This window comes from Macadamia integrifolia, chromosome 14, assembly GCF_013358625.1.
Source record: "Macadamia integrifolia cultivar HAES 741 chromosome 14, SCU_Mint_v3, whole genome shotgun sequence".
Lineage (NCBI taxonomy): Eukaryota > Viridiplantae > Streptophyta > Magnoliopsida > Proteales > Proteaceae > Macadamia > Macadamia integrifolia.
In genome coordinates, this window is record NC_056570.1 from 4,002,543 (window position 1) to 4,025,054 (window position 22,512).

At 37.7% G+C, this 22,512-nt stretch overlaps 1 protein-coding gene across 5 annotated transcripts; it reads left to right on the top strand.

The window, feature by feature from the left end:
* Nucleotides 1–554: 554 nt before the first annotated feature.
* On the top strand, nt 555–18,469 carry LOC122061999 (serine/threonine-protein kinase PBL34-like). 5 transcript variants are annotated; one of them, XM_042625620.1, is made up of 7 exons: nt 555–689; nt 856–1,452; nt 2,568–2,905; nt 3,022–3,157; nt 7,746–7,882; nt 7,962–8,085; nt 17,715–18,469. In XM_042625620.1, the coding sequence occupies exons 2-7, from the start codon at nt 1,269–1,271 to the stop codon at nt 18,239–18,241; spliced, it is 1,446 nt and encodes a 481-aa protein (XP_042481554.1). In that variant the 5' UTR covers nt 555–689; nt 856–1,268; the 3' UTR covers nt 18,242–18,469. The 5 variants fall into 5 exon arrangements, with proteins under 5 accessions (XP_042481554.1, XP_042481552.1, XP_042481553.1 ...); XM_042625618.1 differs by having other exon boundaries at nt 560–714; XM_042625619.1 differs by having other exon boundaries at nt 581–719.
* The last annotated feature ends 4,043 nt before the right edge of the window (nt 18,470–22,512 follow it).

A 22,512-nucleotide genomic window follows, 5' to 3' on the forward strand; every position in this document is an offset into this window, starting at 1 on the left:
CTCATGTGTCTGAGCGTAAGGACCACATTGACTTTTAAACTCTTTTTCCTCTCCCTTCTCATAAAAAATGGGGAAAGATTTTTTTGAAATAGAAAGGAGAGAGATAAACATGGGATCAGTGGCATCGACCATGCTCCTAAACAATAGTCTTTTTCCCTTGTTTTGCACCATTAATTTCTAAAATAAAAATATAACTTAACTTTTATTTTCACTTTTATATTTTTATTGTCGAAAAAGGCAGAATACACTGCCAACATGTTTCTATCCCTTTTTGAAATGACCCTCTACCCTTCTCGTATTATGCTCCCTCCCACATCGCCATTGGTGCTGCCCACTGGCACAAAGTACACATTCAGCATATCTATCTCCTTCTTCTTTTTGTTTTTGGGGTTTTATATACCTACCTTGGCTTACACCCTCTACCTCTCCCCCACCCCCACCCAAAAAAAAAAAAAAATAAAAAAAATTGTTCACTTCCAGAGAACAAAATTGTAAAAAATTATATGAATTAAATATATACTAAATTAGAGAAATACATTTCTGAAGTGTTTCCAAACGCAGCCTAACAATCTTATCATTTTGCTTTTTTTTGTGCTAGCCTAATACTCTATCAGTGAGAGGCAAAGTGCATAAAATAAGGGAAGATAAATTAACTGACAAAGTGAGATTGGTTTTTTCGCTCTGAACTGGTCAGCTTCCAATGAGTTTTTCTGTGTAGGGTTTGTAGAGCTGTGAGGGAGGAAATCCTTTTACTTTTTTCTTCTGTTTTTTGTATTTTTCTTTATTTGGGACCTAATTGCTCCCGTATTGGTCAGAGAATTCACTGGGCGGTGTTTACTTTCTTCTGTTTTGTAGGGCTATTGCGTGATCTGTTGCATAATAAGGTTGCTTGTGACTTGTGAGAGATTTAGATTCTGCGTCACTGTATTCTCTATACTGGGTTCATGGGATTTTCTTCTGAGTTTCTGGGGTTTCAACAGAGGGATTCGGAAGGGATTTTTGAATGGTGTCGCTTATTGTGATCTTTGTTGTTCTGTGCTTTTTGGGTTCTCAACCCCGATTCTGTGAAGTTCTGTAAATAAAAAGTTCTCTTCTTTATGGGGTTGGAGAGGTGGGTTTTGAGTTGATTCGATATGTCTGGTTTGTGGGGTTGAAATATTGGGGACTGCAGTGAAGACTAAAAAAGGGGCTTCGTTTCATTTCGTTGGGTTTTGAATATTTGTGAGTTTTGGAGATATGGGATTTTTGTGATCTAGGGTTTCGGAAAGATGGGAGCTGGTCCTGATGCTGCTATTCAGGTAGAGACATGGGATGTTGGGAAATCAAAGGGAAGGAAGGAAAAAGATGGCGAGACAGAGGACACTGGATGTTGGATTAAGCTCAGGTTTATTGGTAGCTGCATCTCAAGATCCAAAGTGGATACCTCTATAAGCGGCACTAGTACTCATTATGGTAATTGTTTAATTATGAAAGTGTTTCCATTTGACATTGTTTCGTTGAATTCTTTGTTTGGAATTTACAGCTTAATTTCATTGTCTTTGGTTACTTGGGTTCGATTTGATCGGTTACTTAATTTTCATTCGATCATTTTCTAAGGTTAGGATATGACACTATTTTTTATTTGCTATATCTGCTTGTAAATTTGATGTTGTTTGGTTGAGAATGTCCATTTGTTGACATGCATGCCAATTTTAACCAACTTTTGTTTTATCTTTGCAAATTTAGAAAGACACTGATCTGCGAGACATTTGATGCTCTATAATTGGATGCTATTTATTTGTGATTTGTCATTATATATTGATGGTAACCAATTTGTCTTAGTTTTTATTAGCTAAGAAAGACCTGAATTGGCTACTGTTATTGCTTTACAAAATATCCTTTTTTGCATAGAGAGGCTATGTGTGGTTGCAAGGGAAATTGAGGGGGGAAGGAAGGGGGGGGGGGGGGGGGGGGGAAGTGAAAATTTCAAACCTAAAAAAGAAACTTCTGTAATTACCCAATGTGATTGTATTAATGACTTAAATTTCTTATCATTTGTAGTAATAATATATGTTACATGTAATTTTTATTTTAATTTTTAAACCAAAGGGATTTGGATGCAAAGTAAAGTGAAATTTAATAACCAAATAGTGAACGATTTGGAGTTAGTGATATAGTCACATGGGGTAATGATTACAAAAATTTCTTTTTTAAGTTTGAAAATTTCATTCCCCTTCCCATTAATTTCCCTTGCAACCAAACATAGCCGGTAGGAAAAAGTAATCTGTCTTATATCTTCCATTTGTGCAAGTGCATATTTCTGGAGGCAGTTTCATTCTTGTAAATTTGGTATAAATGGTCATTTGTCTCTAGGATTCTTTAAGAAAACCAGGGATTTTTTATTGTTTCCTTCTCCTGTAAAACTGCATTATCATTTCTAGTCAGTGATGTCATATTATTAGCAAATTGTCAAAGGCTTGGGGCACAAAATAATTTCCAGTATGTGGTTTAATTGCTAATTGTTAATTTTGATATCATGAACCAATTACAAGACTTACTAAAATGCTGATTATGTGTATGTGTACCAGCCGAAAGTAAATCTACAAATGATACCAGTAGGGACCAACCAGTTGTCCCAGCAGCCTCTTCTTCAACTACTAGCAATGGAGAAAGTTTTTCATCCACTCCTAAAGTTGGCGAGGAGCTGAAGGTTGCTTCACAGCTAAGAAAATTCACATTTAATGACCTCAAGACAGCAACGAGAAATTTTAGACCAGAGAGTCTCCTTGGTGAGGGTGGATTTGGTTGTGTTTTCAAGGGATGGATTGAAGAGAATGGAACTGCTCCGGTAAAACCTGGGACAGGGCTTACTGTTGCAGTTAAAACCCTCAATCATGATGGATTACAAGGCCATAAAGAGTGGATGGTGTGTTCCTCCTCCAATTGTTATTACTTTCATTGTTGAGTTTTTTACTGCTTGTTTAACTTCTCCTTCTGATATTTATGGATATTCTTATCTCTCCCCCATGTGGCAATTGGCAGGCTGAAGTTAATTTTCTTGGTGATCTTCTTCATCCGAATTTGGTTAAATTGATCGGTTACTGCATTGAAGATGATCAAAGGCTGCTTGTTTATGAGTTCATGCCTCGAGGGAGCCTGGAAAACCACCTTTTTCGAAGTAGGTAACTGCGCATGTAATATTCTTTTACAATTGGACTGGTGTCTTGAATATTAGATATTTAATCAGTGGAACTCTTTAAAATTGAGGTTCAGTTGAAAAGTTGTCCCCTTCTGTTAACATCACACCAGAGGTTGGACGAGTTCGACTGCCTCTGCAGATAAAAGTGGCATACACTTTAATTTTTCAGTCATTCAGAACACACAGATCAATTAATGGTTGTTGCTATCTTCCAAAAGGAAAAGAACAATGAATGCATTTGACTGTGTACTTGTGTGCTGTGCGTGAGAAAATATATATTTATCATGGGGGTTCGAAAACTGTTCTTCTCCACTGAAGCTTTTGTTTATAAATTATTGTTTCCCTTTTTGCTTGAATAATTAAGTATCCTCATCCTCTGGTTGGTACATAATTATCGCATCTGTTAGTGCTTTCTGTTCAAGTTTCCATTTTGCAGGTCACTACCTGTGCAATGACATTTTTTGGTCAGGGATATTACTCATTTTCTGGGATATTTGGGCAAAACTTAAAAGTCCTGAATTCTGTTTCTATTGTTAGTGACATGAAGAGGGCTGGCCACGTGATATGGCCACGTGATATGTCAACTTTTTTTGTAAATGTGTATGCAATACATAAACGATATGACGTTGCAGGTATAAGTTAAAGTATAAACATCTATAAAAAAAAGGGGAGCTGATATTTGCTACATTTATCACATGCTTATTACATGGTTGCTAGATATCTAATAGTTCACTCTTGAAGAGCTTTTGGGAGAAATTGATTGCTCTATTTATGGTGTCTTTAGAAGGAGCATGGAATGCAACTGATGTAAGGTTGGTTTTCCTAGGTAAATAACCCCATTAGATTATGCACTCCAGTCCAATATTCAGGTCTAATTTCAGAACAAGGAACCGAGGAAATCCTCACAGAGATAAATTGGGCTGAAATAGAACAATAACTAATAACTCATAAAGGAGGGGTCAATGGACCAAACACACCTGGTCAATTGAAGCTCCAAAACAGTCCAAGATGTTTCCTAGATATGGCTCCAATCAGATTTGAAGAAGGGCAGTAACACAGCAATCAACCATGGCTGAATTAGTGTTTCAGCAGAGAAGAGAGAGAAGGAGGCTCCAACAGCCCTGAATTTCTGGTTGAGTGAGCCTCCTATAATCAGGTTCTGGGTTGGGGAGTTCCCAAAGAAATCGATCAGGGTTCAAAACCCTGACAGCTGAGATCGATTTTGGGTCTCCTTAGCTTATCTTCAATCTTCAACTGTAGATGATCCTCAAGGCTTCAAACTGATTATAACTCACTCTCAAACTCTCTCACACACGTTAGAACAAAGAAGAAAATAAGAAGAAGAGGAGGATGGAGTTGGGATAGATGTGGGTGGGATAATGGCTATTTCAGATTGGGCTCTCACGCACAACTATGAACTATCTCAGCTGTTGATCATCTTATCTCAGGAATTGGAGCAACAATGGATGCAAATTATTAAGCTTCATTAATTGTAAAAGTGTTACGATGATCTCTCCTAAATAGACAAGGCACAACCTTACAAATTAGAAACAAACCAAATATGAAACTATCATATAATAGCTTTGGCGACTAACTACTGACTTGTACTCTAAGAAAACATAAGAGACAATACTTGGGACTTCTAGAGGACTAACTTGACTTAGCCAACTTGTAGTTTGACTGGTCAAACACACAAAAGACAAAACCCAACTGTATGGAGATCACATGACACACCCTGGAAGCTTCTGGACAGCAGCTGCAAGCTGGATTGATGGCAGCTTGGAGGATCTTCTAGAAGACCAAAATAGGATCAAATCATAGACATAATATGGGGCTGCTATGCTGGTTTGATGGCTGCAAAGGTGGACCATAGGACAAAATTGGGGGTCAGGCTGGCTGGCTTGATAAGCCCGAGGGCTGGTTCGGCTTGCTAGGCTTTCTTCCTTCTTCTGTAGTGCAGGCCAGCATGGGAGTCTGCATCAACAACCTTAACAAATTTTAGAAATTTTGGGTGTAATTTCCGATTTAGGAGGTCCTGAAATATCTATTCAATGATGCCCCTAAGGATATGTTTGGTAGCCAAGACAAGAAAAGAAAAGAAAAGAAAAGAAAAGAAAAGAGAAGAAAAGAGAAGAAATCGTGAGAAAATAAAAAGAGTGTATGGTTGGTTACCAAGAGAAGAAAAGAAAAGAAAAGGAAAAAATTCAAAAAATTTTCAATTTTAAGAGAGAGATAGTCACATAGGAAATCATTGTGTAATCATTCATTTTTTGTCTTATTATGTTTTCATATTTTCTCATGTTTTCTTGTGTTTTCTTGTGTTTTTGGCAAGAAAATTTTTGGAGGAACAAAATAAAATTTCACAATTCCCAAGAGGAATTTTGAATTTGAAAAGGGGAATCTTCTCTTGGGTGAAGACATACCAAGTGTAAAGAAAAATTCTTAACCCAAAGAAAAAAGTACAAAAAGTGTACTTTTTTCTTTTCTTCTCTTGGCTACCAAACACAGCCTAAAGTACAACGTGTTGAAGTGTTGTTGATGATAGGTCTCAGATATTTTATACTGGGAATTGAAGGGACTCATGTAAAGATCTTGCTAAAATTCAATTGAAATGAGGGAACTTCCTACCAGATTCACCTATTTAGATCAGACTATGGTAGAAAGTTAAAAAATGACTTTTAACCCTCCTCTTTTCATGTGTATATGTGAATAATTGACGAGGGAAATCGAGATTTCCACTAGGTTTTTTGAGTGACAGCCCAATTTTCTGGGTTAATACCTCAAAATGCAGTCTTTCCAGTTTATTTGTGTGGAACACCTAAGGACTATCTATTTTCTGGGTTAATACCTCAAAGTCTTTCCAGATTATTTGAAACATGTTACAACAGATTAATATAGACAGGTATAATGTTAGTCTGATAAGCTGATTTATGAGACAGACCATCATACATAATGTTAAATTTAATTATAGTTAATCAATTATCTATGTAAAAAATGAATTGAAAAAAATATGTACATAATGATCATGTGATGTGTGAAACGAGTAACTAGAACACATGCTTGTCGTATTTTTATTTCCTATGGCATTATTTAATATTTTAAATTTAACGTTCAATAACTAAGGATCAAATTTTTGTCAATTTATTATGCAGTTTATACCCTATTATCTAAACCTCGCCTTTTCATTTTGAGTGACTTAATTATTATGTTTTACTATGGTCTTTTTGGATGCTGTTCTTTTGAAGCTGTTTTTGCTACTATCTTATTGTCAATGGTTGATAAATCTTCTGCTCATGATATTTCTGTTTCTTCTTATACATGGTATTGTGACATCTATGCCCTAATGTGGATTCATGTTTATATTTACAATTTAAAAATTTCAAGAGTTCTACAAGAATAAAAAGTGATATTTTTCCTTCTCAAATCAGAAAAAAGAATTATGCGATTTCTAACTTTCCTGAAATTTCAGATAAAGTGTCCTCAACTTGAAGGTCTTGGAGATCAAAACAGTGAAACATGCTATGGGAAAGCAATGGAATCCCTTTGCATGTTTTGTACATGTGTGCAAGGAGTAACTCACACATTTCTTAGAACATCCTGAACCTTGTTAGTGAAAGCTTACTTGATCTTTCTTTAACTTGAATCCTTAACTAGCATTACGTGCATCCAAGTACAGTGATGAGGTAAAGGTTCCTTCTGAGTATATAATTTTAGATAAAACAGGTTGGTCTTTACTGGCCAATATAGTGAGGACATGCATACTAACATAAAAGCAGCAATAATATTTTAATAATAAGACTGATGATGATGTAATGAGAACAGTGAGAAATTAAAAATTATAATGAAAATAAGAATATTAGTAATGATAATGTCTATTTTGAATACCTTGGCATATTGATGATCAATACGCAATGAGAGACATATATATATATATATATATAGTTTTGAAGAGCTGTTTATGGATTTTAAAATCTCATTTATTGGTTTTATGTTAGACTGTTACAAACTAATAATACAGACACTTTTGGTGTTTGGGATCATTGAGGTCGTCAGGTCAATGAGTCGGGAGCACACCCGTCTAATGTTTTTTACTTGCTCTCACAACCACATTTACTCGGTTTCTTAATGAGGACGTGTTACTATCTTTCCTATGCTACGCCATTTCCTTAGCTCCATTATCGATGCTCCTTTTCTTAGTAAGAACTAAGAAACAATTGCTTGGTATTTCCTGAGGTTATTCTGGGACTTACCAGTCTGTTCTTCAGCAAGGGTTTGCTTTTTTGAAAGATAATATCAGAAGGCATGGAATATGTAGTTAATCTCCTTGTTATTCACTAATTGTATGGTTCATTTTCTGTGTTTATTTTTCCTGATTTTTGTTATACAAACATTGTTTTCATCTAACCTTTCTTAACAGTTCTGGCATAGTAATGCTTGTTTTTGCATGGAAGAATAAATTTGGTTCTCCATTGAGAATTGTTTTCAATCAAATATTTCTCTTAGACCTTGGTCTTTTATGTTGTGGATATTTAATGTTCTCTGGTAACAACCATTTCATATGCTGAAGGGTCCCTGCCTCTCCCGTGGTCCATCAGAATGAAAATTGCACTTGGTGCTGCAAAGGGTCTTGCCTTTCTTCATGAGGAAGCAGAAAGGCCAGTGATATATCGGGATTTTAAAACATCTAATATCCTGTTAGATGCGGTATGTGACAAATATTCAGAGTAAAAGAAATCATGTTTTTCCCTTATATTACTTCCTTTTCTAAAGCATGCTTTTCCAGGACTACAACGCAAAGCTTTCTGACTTTGGACTTGCTAAAGATGGCCCTGAGGGGGATAAGACGCATGTATCTACCCGAGTGATGGGAACATATGGATATGCAGCCCCAGAATATGTGATGACAGGTGATGCTCAGAAATTGCGTCTCCATGTTTAGCATTGCTTGCTTTTCTTTCTTGGCATGATTTGTTGCATATGGATATTTTTTTATTCTGCCTTGCAATTTTTGTGCTTATTTGCCATCCTATATAAGGAAAAAAAGACAATTAGATGGATGTGTGAATTGGATGATTCTAGTTGTTGAAGTGTTTATTGTCATTTTTTCTACTCTCAAGTCAATTCTGCAAATATTCTGTTTGCATGAGGCCCAATGTGTACAACTCATCTCCCTACTTTTTGATAGCATGGCTCTTGGATTTGCCTGAGAAAAAATAAATAAACAAATCCATCCCAAAATATCGATAGGAATCTTGTTGATGATTTTTGCTTTCATATCTTTTTTTGGTAGGTTTCGTATCTTCTTGTTGATTGTCTTTCTGGTGCATACGTTTGATGTCTAATTTTCACTGCTGTAATAGCACCACTGATACTTTTAAGGCATCTGTTTAATTTCTTTTTACCATGATGTGGATGGATTCAGCACCGTGTGACAAGTTTTTGAAAGTCTAAGGTTTAATCTCCAAAGTAATTTAAACTTTGCATACCTGCATTATCTTCCTATCTAAAACTATCTCGGTACCCCATTCATTATCCCATATTTCTTGGTGTATCCGTGTATGTCCTACTGGAAGAACGGTATATGTACCTATACCAGGGAATCAGTCCTTTGCTTTCCATTTATCAGATAGCTTTCCTCTTGTCCTTGATGCAAAACCCTGGGTCACAAGCTCTGCCTTTGTGTCTAAATCCAAAAAAAAAAGAAAAAAAAAAAAAACTAGTGGCAATTCTGTAAATATTTTGAACAGTTTAAGATCCTCTCGGAAGAGCAAATTAGAGTCAAGGACAAAAGAGGAAATAAATTTAGCGGGGAAGGACTGAACTGGAATTTAATTAAGAATGAAACACAACAAGGTTGAACTATGAAAGTAAGCGCTTCTATGTAGTGGCAATTCTGTAAATATTTTGAACAGTTTAAGATCCTCTCGGAAGTGCAAATTAGAGTCAAGGACAAAAGAGGAAATAAATTTAGCAGGGAAGGACTGAACTGGAATTTAATTAAGAATGAAACACAGCAAGGTTGAACTATAAAAGTAAGCGCTTCTATGTAAATATACAAGATGTCCTTTAAATAAAGAGATCTATCATCTTCTTCCTCAACCAATGATAGAATAGAAGAACCAGTGGTAATCTGTTGGGACTTGGGGTACGATGTCTTGTATTCCGTCGCAGTTTAATCAAGGGAGTACTTGTGCATGCCCCCAAATAACGGAGGTCTGCTTGTTGATAAGCGGGCCGTGGGGGTTGCAAGGGGGACAGGAGGCCCCCCTACAAAGGGGGGTGGTGTAGGTGGGCGGTGTAGGTGGGCGCAGCCCCACCGCTCGAGTTTTATTTAGGACTCGTTTACTGAGGGAAATTTCGTTCTTTTTGGTATTAGGGTTCTTCGCTCTATATTTATAACGAGGTTTACTTTCTTTGTAAGCAATTTTGAGAGGTGTGAGGACAATCACTGTAACCCTATTCTCCATTGATAGTGAAGCAATATCTCATCTCACTGAGGACGTAGGCAATCTTGCTGAACCTCGTAAATCTATGTGTATTGCTCGTTCTTGTTTTTTTATTATTTTTTGCATCATTTTTAGGGTTGCGTTTCTACAACCTGTTGATGCAGACTTGTTGGTGTACCGTGGGAATGGGGTTAAGGAACTCAAAGGGAAAAGGGGAATCAATGGGAGAACCGGATTATACGAAGAATAGAATAACTAAGAAAAGAAAGAGGAAAGAGGAAGAGCACCTGAGAGGGAAAGGTTCAGACCGCAAGGAAGAAGGAGGAAGGAAGAAGGCCACGTGGCCTGCAATTTCACCACACCGGCAACAATAATAAAATATCCAAAGTTTCTTAATTTTCTGTCTAATCTGTTGGGATACAAGCTTTTGTAGAGGAAATTAAGACTCCTTACAAAATAGAAACTACTAAAACAGACTCCTCTCAAACTAGGAAACTAACACAATCTAATCCCCAACGTATCTAAGCCAAAACAAAATCCAGGCTATCCCCTACCAACCCTTATAAGACCAAAATCCCAGTTTGGGCTGGGTTTCAAGATCGGGTTATGCCAGTCCAGTCACAATAATGCTGCCGCATCAGTTCTTCTGTATTCTTCATAGATGATTATGCACCTAGACCAGGGAGTCGGTTCATTGTCATCAAGGGTACAGTGTCTATGCTCTGAATTTATTCATTGTGACCCATTGTTGTCATGGCACCTAGGTCCTAAGGCATTGGAGGAGGTCTGGATGAAAGGTGACACCAACAAGGTGCTGACCAAGGCGACTCTAGTTGTTTGACAACTTTGTTGTGACCTACTCCATTTCATCCATGAAAAATACAGAAAAGTAAGAGGAAAATTAGTTTTTCATCAATCATCAAAAGGCATGTTGCACTGTCATTTTCCTTGCTTCTTTTTCTGATTTGATTGGTGAGAGAACTGTGAATTTTTGGTGGGATTGATGTGGTGTTGAGGTGAACTTCTTGTCTGGAGATCACTAGATCTTATTGCTCAAACTGTGAATTTTAAATGGAGGGAGTTGATATGAATGATGACTTGCATTTCTCCTTGGTATTGCTCAAGATCTTGGTGGGGGGAAATGACCAATTTCTTTTACATGTTTGCCAATAAGGATTCTTGGTGCAATCCAGTATTCCAAAAGCCGGTTCAGGTGGTTATTGGACCCACCCAATCACTAAACCAATCAAGTGTTAAGAATAATGGAAAATCCGTGAATTGTATCACTGTTTAGCACTTGGTAAATGTAAAATATCAAGTAGAACTCAAATAATGTAAGAAGCGGCAGTGGTGAGGTTAGTGGAGATTTAAGGCTACCAAAGAAAAGCAAGGAAATGGAAAACACATGGATGGGGAAGGGGTATACTTGGAATGACAAGGAAATAAGCATAAAGAAATAAAAGATTAAGGGGGGAGGTGCACTATTGAAAATAGGGGGTTGAAGGAATATATCATGGGGAGCGGAAGGTAAAAGGTTGTCTTCAGCCTCTGGGTAGCAGGGATCAGGGTTACGATACCAACAGGGATTTCCAGGCCAAGCAATACAATCAAGCCGTGAGTAAGGACTTGAACTGCAACTATTAGTTAAAACTTCAAACTTCAAACTCATGTATTCAATCCTGTATCAACGTCTCCTTCGCTTCCAAATTCTGAACAGTTCCGCTGGCAGTAGAACCAAGAAGGTCTGCAGTATTTGATCTCACAGCTAGAGTGGCGGTAGGGTTTGGGATTATAGAGTGTAAATCACAACCCAAAACACTTTGAATCTCAGGTATTCTAGTTTCAATCGACAAAATAAGGCCTGAACCATAGTTGTCAAGGTGACCCAAGGCTAAGCATTGGCAATAAGGCGCCATTGTGTTATTTCTTATTTTCCCGGTTTTCTAACATTATTTAGTATGCTACAATATATACCCTATATCATAAAAAATAAACATTAAGCCAAATCAAGTCATCAAAAAATCAACATTAAGCCAGATCAAGTCATCAAAAATCAACATTAAATCGCATCTCGTCATCAAATATCAACATTAAGCCATAAAAAAGGAAGATGTCAATGACAACGAGGATGGATATCAACTCTGAAGCAGGATATATGAATCAAATCAATGAAGACATCAAAATTTGAATGTGAGAATTGAGATATGTATTAAAAAACAGATATAAATAGATGATCATATAATAATGAAACTGAAAGATCAAATGATCGGCTAAACTGTTACTGAAGCTTGATAGCAATAGTCTTTCTTTAGTGCCTGTGATTAGGAGATCAGAGTAAAAAGTGTATATATGAATCAGATCAATGAAGAGTGGAATGGAAATTGGATGTGAGATATGTATTCAAAAATGAGTATGATAATGGAAGATCAAATGATAGGCTAACCTGTTAGGCTGTTGCTGACTTACTGAAGCTTGATAGCAAATGATATTAATAATTAAAAAAAAAATTGCAAAACTTGACTAGTCAAAGTTCAAAGTTTAAAGTTTAAACAATCCATTAAATCCAAAAACAAATCATTTAATCAATTTTATCAAAGAAATCAACATTTGGCAGTTGTTCTTGTTGCTACTGTCCCTTAGAATCAGTTGCCCTTTCACCAAAGTCATCAATGACATCCTCGTCGTCATTTACATCTTCCTCATCTTCCATATCTCCTTCATCTGATCCCGATGACTCTTCGACAACAACCCTCCCTCTACCACGTGTATAGAACACATTGGCTCCAGAGGTTGATGCTTGAACTCTTCTTGGTCAGTTGTGGCACTCATTCGATGCCCCCATTGCTTTAGGCAACAAAGTCCCACTCGGAATCATTTTGGGGATGGACTAAATCATCCACTGGCAGCCAACCATCCACTCACTACTCTAGTCCAGTTCATCAAGCACTAGTGGATCAATATTTATGTTCTTGTGCCTCCTTTCTTGAGACCTTTCTTCTAGGCTGCAATTGTATTGAACATAGATTAGATTGTTTTAATGTTAATGTTCCAGTATATTCCTCTTCTTGGTGTGAATCTAAATTCATAAGCAATAGAGATCCTCTTCAAGTTATTGTTCCATTATTCCACAAGCCAAATTACAAAAATAAAGAGTCTAAGAATATAAAATAGATGTAATTACTAACTAGTAACTACTTATAAACTCAAATGTGCTCCAGTTGCGTTCGCAATCAGAAGAGGAGCAGCAAAGGCCTAGTATACGCCTTGCAACCTTTGAAACCTCAAAAGTGTGACCTTCATGTGTATTCCACCAAGTAACTATAAAAAATAAATATATAAGAAAAAATTGGATTAATACATAATACAAAGTAGGTATAAACAAAACAATTAAACAATATAGTACTTCAGTTTTTAAATTAAAAAAATACTGTAGTTACTTACTAGGACTGTCCATTGTCTAATCGCCATATTCGTCGAAAAAGAACCTCAACCGTGTCTATATAAACCAGCTTGAGCATTTATCTTGTCTTGTAAAGGTGTGTCATGCACTAGTCTTGCAGCCTCTGTATTTGACAAATTAGAATTCTTCCATTCATTAGATGGAAACAAATGCCTCAAGTCATCGTAATAAACTGCGAAGTTTCAGGAATGAAGTTGCAAATCTAGTAATAATAGCCCTCGCAAGATCCCGATAATTCACCACTGAATGCTGTATTCCAGAAACACAGAACAGAAGGTGCCCAGGTCTGGTCTTTCCTCCAATCTTCAGGTTATTGAAAGGGAATGATGGCACAGGTAACAAAATTATAACATCACTGCAATAACCCTCCTTAGATGGGCTTGGTACTCTCCAATGAATCTCAGTAACAGTGATCAAAATAGGGACAAGGAGAAGATGGAGGAGAGGAAAGAGAAAAAGGGGGGTTACCACCTCTTTATTTATAAGACAGCCTTGCTACAAAAGTAGAAAATCAATAAAAGTTACAAGAAATTAGAAACTTTTAAGTAGAAACTAAATAAAATATAACTTGGTCAATGACGAAGCAACCAAATTAGAGACTAAACAAAAATAGCAACTAAATAACATCTTCTCAAGGTAGTTTTGAAAGCCTAATCTTCTAGAAGTTACTCCACGAAAATCCGCATCTCATGTACTCCAAGATATGGCCCACGCAAACATAATAATTGGGCCTCAATATGTCCCATGAAAGTGGACCAGGGGCTGGGTGTTTTGTTTTGTTTTGTTTTTTTGTTTTTTTTGTTTTTGTTTTGTTTTTGTTTTTATTTATTTTTTTATTTTTTTTTGTTTTGTTTTTTTTTTAGTTTTTGTTTTTGTTTTTGTTTTTTTGTTTTTTTTCATGCTTTGATCTACATCAACTATTCCCCATTTGAAAGAAACTCTACCTTGAATTTTAAAGATTTTAGGGATAAGCTTGGCATGGTGCCCTGTCCAGTTTCAGACCAAAACAGTATTCTGGGCCCTGGCCACTCACAGACATGGGTAATGAAGTCTTTGATACATGGTTCTCTCTTCAAAAAACTCAGGTGAGATAGTGAATTCTTCATGCTCAACATCTGGGTTAATCTCATATGTGAATGGAGCATCTATAGTCTCTTCCCTGGCTACTTCTTCAACCACCACTTCAATTGTAGGGCCAAGTTCCTTAATGATGACCTCATTGTCGACTGTTTCACCTTGTTTGCTTCAACTCTTCATTGTAAGACGCTACTGTAGGAATCTTAAACAGTCTTTTCCATGTTATCAACACTTACTGGGAATCTCTTCAATATTAACCTCGACTTCAGGTACTTTTGCTTTGAATGGAGGTCTCTTCTATTCCCATGGAGGTATTATAGCTGATTCTAGGACGCCCAATGCTGCTGCATTCGAGCCATTCATTTATCTAGCTGCCTCAACTCCCTAAGAACATAATTAAGAACCTTTTGGGTGTTGGTTGGCCATGTCAGAGAGAAGACTTAATTCATTGCTGGCCATGGTTGGCTCTGATACCAATATAGGAAGTTGACTACTCAGATGGACAGATCTTCTCAGTCCAGAGTAGGGGACTTGTTACAGAACAACTCCCAAATTGCAGTTAAATCTGATGCTCAGATGATGAAATATGAGTGGTTTTCAAAATTAAGAGTGAGGACTCAAATTAGTAACTAAACTCCTTTGATTGAGTAAACAGTCCAGTCGAATGTAGGGTTATTGGGATGGAATGCCTCTCCAAAATCTCAGCCAATTGTGATGGCTGGATTAGAAGTTATGCTATGATCTCAGAATTAGAAATTGCAACACAAATAGCAACTTACAACCAATAACCCAAATCATCAATGTATCAGGCTGAATCTTCAATTGAAGAAGGCATAGAAACCTCAGAACAGTAGTGCAGCAGGTTGTATTTTTGACTCTTCAACCAGAAATTGGTTGAGAAATCAACAGGACAATATTCTACTGATCAACAGCAACAAAGGAGGGGAAAATAGTCCTTCGGTTCTTCTTAGTTGTGGGTTTATTGCAGAATAGGAATCAATGGGAAGAAGAGGAAGAAGATGAAGAAGATTTTTTTTAGTTTTTTTTTTTTTTTTTGTTGGGGGGGGGTGGGGGGGGAGGGAGAATATGACCAAAGCCTCTCTCACCTATGGCCTTCGTCTGTCTCTCACTGACCTTGAGGTTAGATACCTTTGACGGTTGTATTTTTGGTTGAAATGGGATGGTGCTCAAACTCCCGAGACAGCGGGCCCTCCCCTTTATGCCTGGACTAACTAGGGAAAGGGTCAATCTCCTCTAGAGCATGCTTCACAGCCACTTATTCGTCCTGACGAAAGGTATGACAAAACTAGCAACTAAATAAAATCAGCCTATGTTCTCCAAGATATGCTCGACGAAAACATAATATTTGGGCCTCAATCTGGCTGGGGTGGTTGGACTGGCTGAATTCTGAATTCTGTTATGATCCTTTTCTTCATGCTTTGATCTATATATGATGTTGCATGGTGGAGAAAGGTGAAATAACTTAGAGGGGGGGTGAATTAGGTTATACTTAAAAATTATTATCCCAAGTGTGATTGTAAATAAAAAACTACAGAATAAAATAAAGAATTCACAATTACACCACCAAGAATTATAGTGGTTCGACTCAACCTGAGTCTAGTCCACTCCCTACAAAAGTCCTCTTATAAGGTATTCCACTAGTTCTCCCTTTCAATACAGTAGGTAGGGAAGAAAACATTTATAATCTTTTTATGGATAAGAGTATCCTTACAAATCCCCTTTATGGGCAGATAGACAACTTTACAATCCTCTCTATAGGTAGAGAGGCATCATACACTCTTTTCAGGATAAGAGGATTCTTACACAATCCTAAGTACAATCTAGGAATTGTAAAACAGAAAAATAAGATAGTGGAATAAAGGGGGTTACCTCTGGTGTGGTGCAAATGATGAATATGATAAGAATGAATGCACCTTATAAGTATTCTCCAAGTCTTTGACTTGTACTGTGAGAATATGGAAGACTTTGATAGAGACTTGAGTTTTTCCTTGTGAAATAGTGAAGACCAAGTTGCTCAAGTAAATTTGAATGCCTTTGACTCTTAAAGCTCTTTAGAATGTGCTCTTAAGCTTAAGAATAGTCGATCTTTAATTAAGAGCATCATAGGTATTTATTGGTGAGCTTAGATGATCATTTTAGGCAGCAAATCAGGCTAACGGTCATATTTTGGGTTCACCGGTCGACCGGAAAGAGCCGTTGGAGTTCAAAACTAGCCGTTGGAGGTGTTCCGGGCATGTGCCGGTCAACCGCCTATAGTTCTGTCTGAAATTTGACAGACAACTGTCATACTGACCGGTCGCCAGTAATTCAGCCATAACTCTTTGGTCTGATTTCGGATTGACCCAATTCAAGTTGCGTTGAAATCGAGACTCGATTTCCTACAACTTTTATGAGGGGTCCATCTCCGAATACCAACTCTAAGGTTGCCCAAAATGCCCTTGAGTCTAGTCATTGTGTTTTTCACAGAATATCACTAGAACATATATTTCTCAATATGTACTACACCGCCTAAGGACTTCCATGTTAGGTCAAGGGATGTCCTAAGGTCATTCTAGTATGATGATATGCAATGCATGGTGTGCGTGCACATATACATATAGAGTGTATAATTTACAAAGAGTATACTAGACTACCCTAGGGTCTTCATCTTGGTATGATTCTTGGAGTCTTTCATCATCACTTAACGCTCCACTCTTAGCATTCCATCTTCTTTGCTTCTTGATTGTCTCCATGTCTTGCTCTTTGAGTCTTGACTTGGAGTATCCAACATATGCATAGATAGGCAACAGTTAACAATCATAGTTAAAGCTACTTGTTTGTTTGTTATTATCAAAACACATATAGGAGTGTGGGCATATTCCCAACAAAAGGTTCCAGCAGCCAGAGGGTGAAAGCGCAGGAATTCCTAAATCAGGTTGGCACAAGTGTCTGGATGATAGGAGGGTGACCAGTTCAGAACTTGGTGGAAAGGAACAAATGAAGTCACAGATATTAGATGACGGCCTTCAAAAATTTTGGTGTTTTGCTTTCTGAACCCTTATTGATTCAGTGTTCTGGAGAAAATAACATATCGCTCAAGCAAGGGAAAACTGTGGAAGATGACAGCCTTCAAAGATTTTTATTTTTTTTTTTTTTGGGGTGGGGGGGAGTGGGTAGTGGAAGTTGCAAAAACCACAGTTCGTGGAGACTTTCAGTGTTTTTTTTTTCTGTAGAGAAAGTAATGTGTTACTCATTTTTATAATGCATTGTCTGAAGTACGTATTAGGAATCCAATGATTACTATTTCCTTAATTGTGGAGCCATGTCCTGATATGATGAAAAGGAAAATCTTCCCCAGTGCTTGTAATATTTGTGACATTTACAAATCAAGTGACGACTGATTTACTGCCTTGTATTTGTTGACATTTTTATTTTTTTGGTTTTTTCTTTTTGTTTTGGGGGGGGGGGGGTGTTTAACCTGTCAGGCTCACATTGTATGACATTTCATTTCTTTGAGCATGTTTCTTCTAATCCAATCCACTTTCTGCTTTAGGGCATCTGACATCGAAGAGTGATGTCTACAGCTTCGGGGTGGTCCTCCTTGAAATGCTGACTGGTCGAAGATCCATGGACAAAAACAGACCAAATGGGGAGCATAACCTGGTTGAATGGGCAAGGCCACATCTTGGGGAGAGGCGAAGGTTTTACCGACTAATAGACCCCCGGCTTGATGGCCACTTCTCAATTAAGGGTGCACAGAAGGCTGCCCAGCTAGCCCAACACTGCTTGAGCCGGGATCCAAAGGCAAGACCTCTGATGAGTGAAGTTGTTGAGGTCTTGAAGCCACTGCTGAATCTGAAGGACATGGCTAGCTCCTCCTACTATTTCCAGACCATGCAAGCAGAGCGCAGTGGGTCCAACTCAAATGGCAGGAACAGCCTTAGAACACAGGCTGGATTGCTATCAAGGAATGGACAACCGACAAAGGGCCTGTCGGTAGCAAATGGCTCACATGCTTCTCCCTACCACCGCCACCACCAACTACAGCAGTCGCCCAAACCCAATGGTAAACAGCCATAGCATTGAGTTCATGTTAATCTGCTTTGTCGTAGGTTTCTTCATTTTGTTCCTTTATTTTCCTTTTATTTATAAAATATATATTGTCTGTCGGGGGCATTGGAATCTTGGAAAACTGAACAAGCATGAATTGAATCCTTGGGAAGTGCTGAGAGAAAGGGTTGTTGCCTTCTTATGTCGCCTGAAATTTGTTGGAAAATATAATGGTGAATATAGTTATTTGACTGGTCATACCTCTAGTACACCGTGGTGCTGCTTTAGACTTTTTTTTTTTTTCCAAATATTTGAGATTTGATAGAACAGCAGCAAGCAATGGAGATTAAGTTGAATTCCTGTAACCCAACGGCTATTTTATTCCATTGGTGCATCGAAGGAAGGAGCGAGAGAAATCATGTTCGTTCATCTTCTTTACACCGAAAAGCTCATCTTTCAATGGCCGCTGGAATCCTTACTAAATGAGGGCGGCAACGCTCTCCCCTACCGTACCTATCAAAATTCTGAGCAAGGAAAGTCCTTGGTTACTGCGAGACAACAATATTCCATTATCATACAAGACTAATATGGCGTAAATCTTCCCATGGGCCTTCAGTTTTATACATTGATACACAATGTTCTTGAAACCAAAAGAGGAGGCTACACTGAAACTTGTAACACCATATGCAGGATTCCTACTTCAATCCATAAATGGTTTTTCTTAATCTGCCCACCAAATGTTCTTTGAGGCAGATAAACGTTGGGGATGTTACATGTATACTTCTTCATCCTAGTGTACTTTAGATTGTTGTTCTCTCACCCTTGAGGATGTCTTAGTGACTTCATCCTGGAAGAAGCAAACAAAGATGTCAAATATGAAAAGTTCTCTCTAGTACATCTATTTTAACCATATAGAAAGAGATTAAAATTAGTTTGTTGCTGATGGTTGATTTGCAGTGGTGCGTCAGGTTGATAGTCGGTACTCATTATAATTAGTCATAATCCATAAATCTTTTTGCATAGATCTTCACGCTCGTTCTTGCTTAGATTCTCCATATAACTGACCTTATTAAGTTGGAATAATGTTTTAGATGTTGTTAGGAAGAGATTAAAATTACATGCCAAAAGCAAAAAATAGAAAAACAGTAACACCACTCACAAGTCTTAGAAGTGGTTTTGTGAGGAAGAAAATTTTGGAATAGAGCACAAACTGAAAGTGAACTTCCCAAGTTACAAGTTCACTTGGAACCTAGCAATTTCCTCTTACCTACAAGTTGCCTAGACCTTGATGCAAAGCCTAAGGCCCTGGACAAGAAGCTGTAACAACTTGTAAACCCCGATAAAATTTGGGATTTTTTATTCTTATGTAAAATATTGACTATTGTTTGAAGTCAAAGCCACTTAATAGAATAAAATGGAATAAATTGTCTCTTTCCAACCACCATGTTTTACATAGGAACAAGAGGATAACAATAATACTTAGCCAAGGAAAAGAGACTTAGTCAATCTGTTTTCTTTATTTTAGAAACACCTTAGGGTTAGGCTAGGCCTGGGCTGGGTTAAGAGACCTTAGGGTTGACTAGGATTTCAAAAAAACTAAGATCCATTGACGTCCCTAGGCCTTATTGTTAGATGGCAATGACATGTTGGCTAAAACTTTTGACTAGTTAGCATTGAGCCTTAGGGTATGTCTGTGGATCAGATTTTTAGTCCTATCTAACATGGCAAAATTGGATGCACGACCCTCCCACCCAACCAATGCTAACTTACAATTTTTGCCTTCCAAGTTTGAAGCCATGCACATGCTTGTATGGCGTTTTCATGGATTTGGATTCATATAAATGGTAAGGTTGTTCTATTGTTATCTAGTGGTCGTGAGTTTGAGTCAGTAAATAGCCTCATCGCAAAGTGAGGGTAAGACTGTGTATGATTCACCTCATACCCCATAGTGGCTACCCTATATCATGATAACTTGATCAACGGCCTTACATACCCATTTAGTCCTCTAGACATAATTCCGTAATGGAGAATAACTATATTCAGCTCCATCTTAGTTAGGATCCGATTCTTCTCCATAGAGCCTAGGGATTAGAAAGTGATCTCACAATTGGGAGGATCAAGGCACCAACCAATCGTGGGATCAAAAAGTAATTGTGTTATGTTTTTGCCTTGCCTTGCGTACTGGCAATGTCAAGTGATTAGAGCGAATGTGGATAAGTGTCATTGAAGCTTTGACTAAACATTGGATAAGAATTTGAAGGGACATTTGTGTTATAATAGCCATTGAAGCTTTGACTAAACATTGGATAAGGATTTGAAGGACATTTGTGTTATAAAGGCCAGTGAAGCTTAAGCAATATCTAGATATTGAGCAATTTACATTCTTCTCCCCTATACTTTACTCTTATGACATCTCCCATCCTCTGTGTTTTGAGAAATTATATAACCCTCCCTTGTAATATGTTAAATTTTACTAAAATATTTATATCGTTAAATTAATACCGTTAAGTTAGACTAGTATTTTGATAATACCCAGTTTACCCTTCAAATTGTTGAAACACTATTTCACTCTTTCAACCTCAAAACTTTGATATACTTGGATACTTCCCACTTCAACCCACCCCCGCCCCTTCTCTATCTTCTCCGCCGAAAGGTGAACGACAAATTTAGGCTACTGACACAGAACTCCGGTGATGTTCAAGTAATAAACAATGCTAACTAGTTATCTTTGAGTGTCAAAACCAGTTAGCATCTTCTTCACTGTAACCTTCGTTGTCACCTAGTCAGTACCTCACCTTCTCCGGAGATGGTGACTACCTCTTTCACAATACTTAGGTTTTCACTACCCTAAATCTTCTCTTTTCAATTTTGGGAGAAAATTGTTTCAAAAAACACTAGGGGTAAAATAGGTATTTGATTTGTTAATTTACAAAAGGCTAAAATCGTCTTTTGTTAACACTACACTAACAACGTTATCTGATAGGAGAGGATTATCTAATTTTTAAAAACACATGGGAGGGGATGTAATAAGAGCAAAGTACAAGGGAGGGGGACGTAAATTGCTCCTAGATATTTTATTTGGAAAGTCAGCATTGAATTTAAGTCATTTCTTATACATCTATGTGTGTGTATTGGGAAACAACGCTACCTAATTGCATGACCATACACCCAAAATACAAAACGGGTGAAATTAGGGGTGCAAGTTTGGCCTTGACGGCTCGAATTCCACCCTGATCCCGAACAAGTACTGACCCAAAAATTTTGGCCCTGAAGACCGGCCTAACCTTGAAATTTCTGACCCTGAGTTAGGGTCAGGGTGGGTAAGGATTGATGTCTTTGGCCCGCCCAGCCTGCCTTGAACCCGGCCCTGATTTTGGCCCCTGATGTTGACCCTGGTTGTGACCCTGATGTTAACTTTGAATTTAACCTAATTTTATATATTATTTGACATTGAGTCATTGACAACTTAAAACTCCTAATATATCATTTTTACCAAGAAATTTGTAACTTTGTATTTTTTATCTCATAATATTTTTATTTTTAAGTTATTTCATATTTTGTAGGGTCAGGGTCAAGGTCAGAATATACCCAGCCCTTGATGACAAACTAAGGTCAAGGTCAATCATGATCAGGGTCAGGGTCATCCCGGCTCGATCCTGAAAAGTCAAAGCCAATCAGGGTGGGTTTGGGTTGGGCTGAACCCTTAAGGGTAAGACCAAGGTTAAAGTTTTGCAACCCTGAGTCAAGATCAGAGCGAATTTGAGCCTAGTTAAGAAGACTCAAGGTTAAGCTAAGATTTTGAAAAACCCAACCCAATCCATCCTGTTGCACCCCAAGGTGAAATGATGACCCAGCCTTGCGAAATGCAAAATGCAAAATGCTCACTCTGGTTGATACCCCTACATGACCAAATTGCGTTCTTCTGTGCTATTTTTTTTAAAAGGTAATCATGCCGTCATCGTACGGATTTTTTTCACATGCCTTCTCAGACAAGAGGTGGCTCCTATACTATCTCTCTTCTCCATAAACCCCTTATTATAGGCACTTGTCGTATATCCTTATGGCATAAAGCTTTTGGTTTGTAGTGCGAGGCAAAATTCTAAACGTAAAATGATGCAGAAGTATCCATTGGTGTGGTCCAAGGTCCCAACTGAAGTCCTTTTCCCTACAGACGAGGATCGTCTTCAACGATTGACGCTTCAATGAGTGTCTAATGATTTGAATCCAAAGATTGGGATAGTTTGGTCATACATTCCAACAATTGAGGATGTGCGCCCAAACAATCCTAGTCATTGGATAGA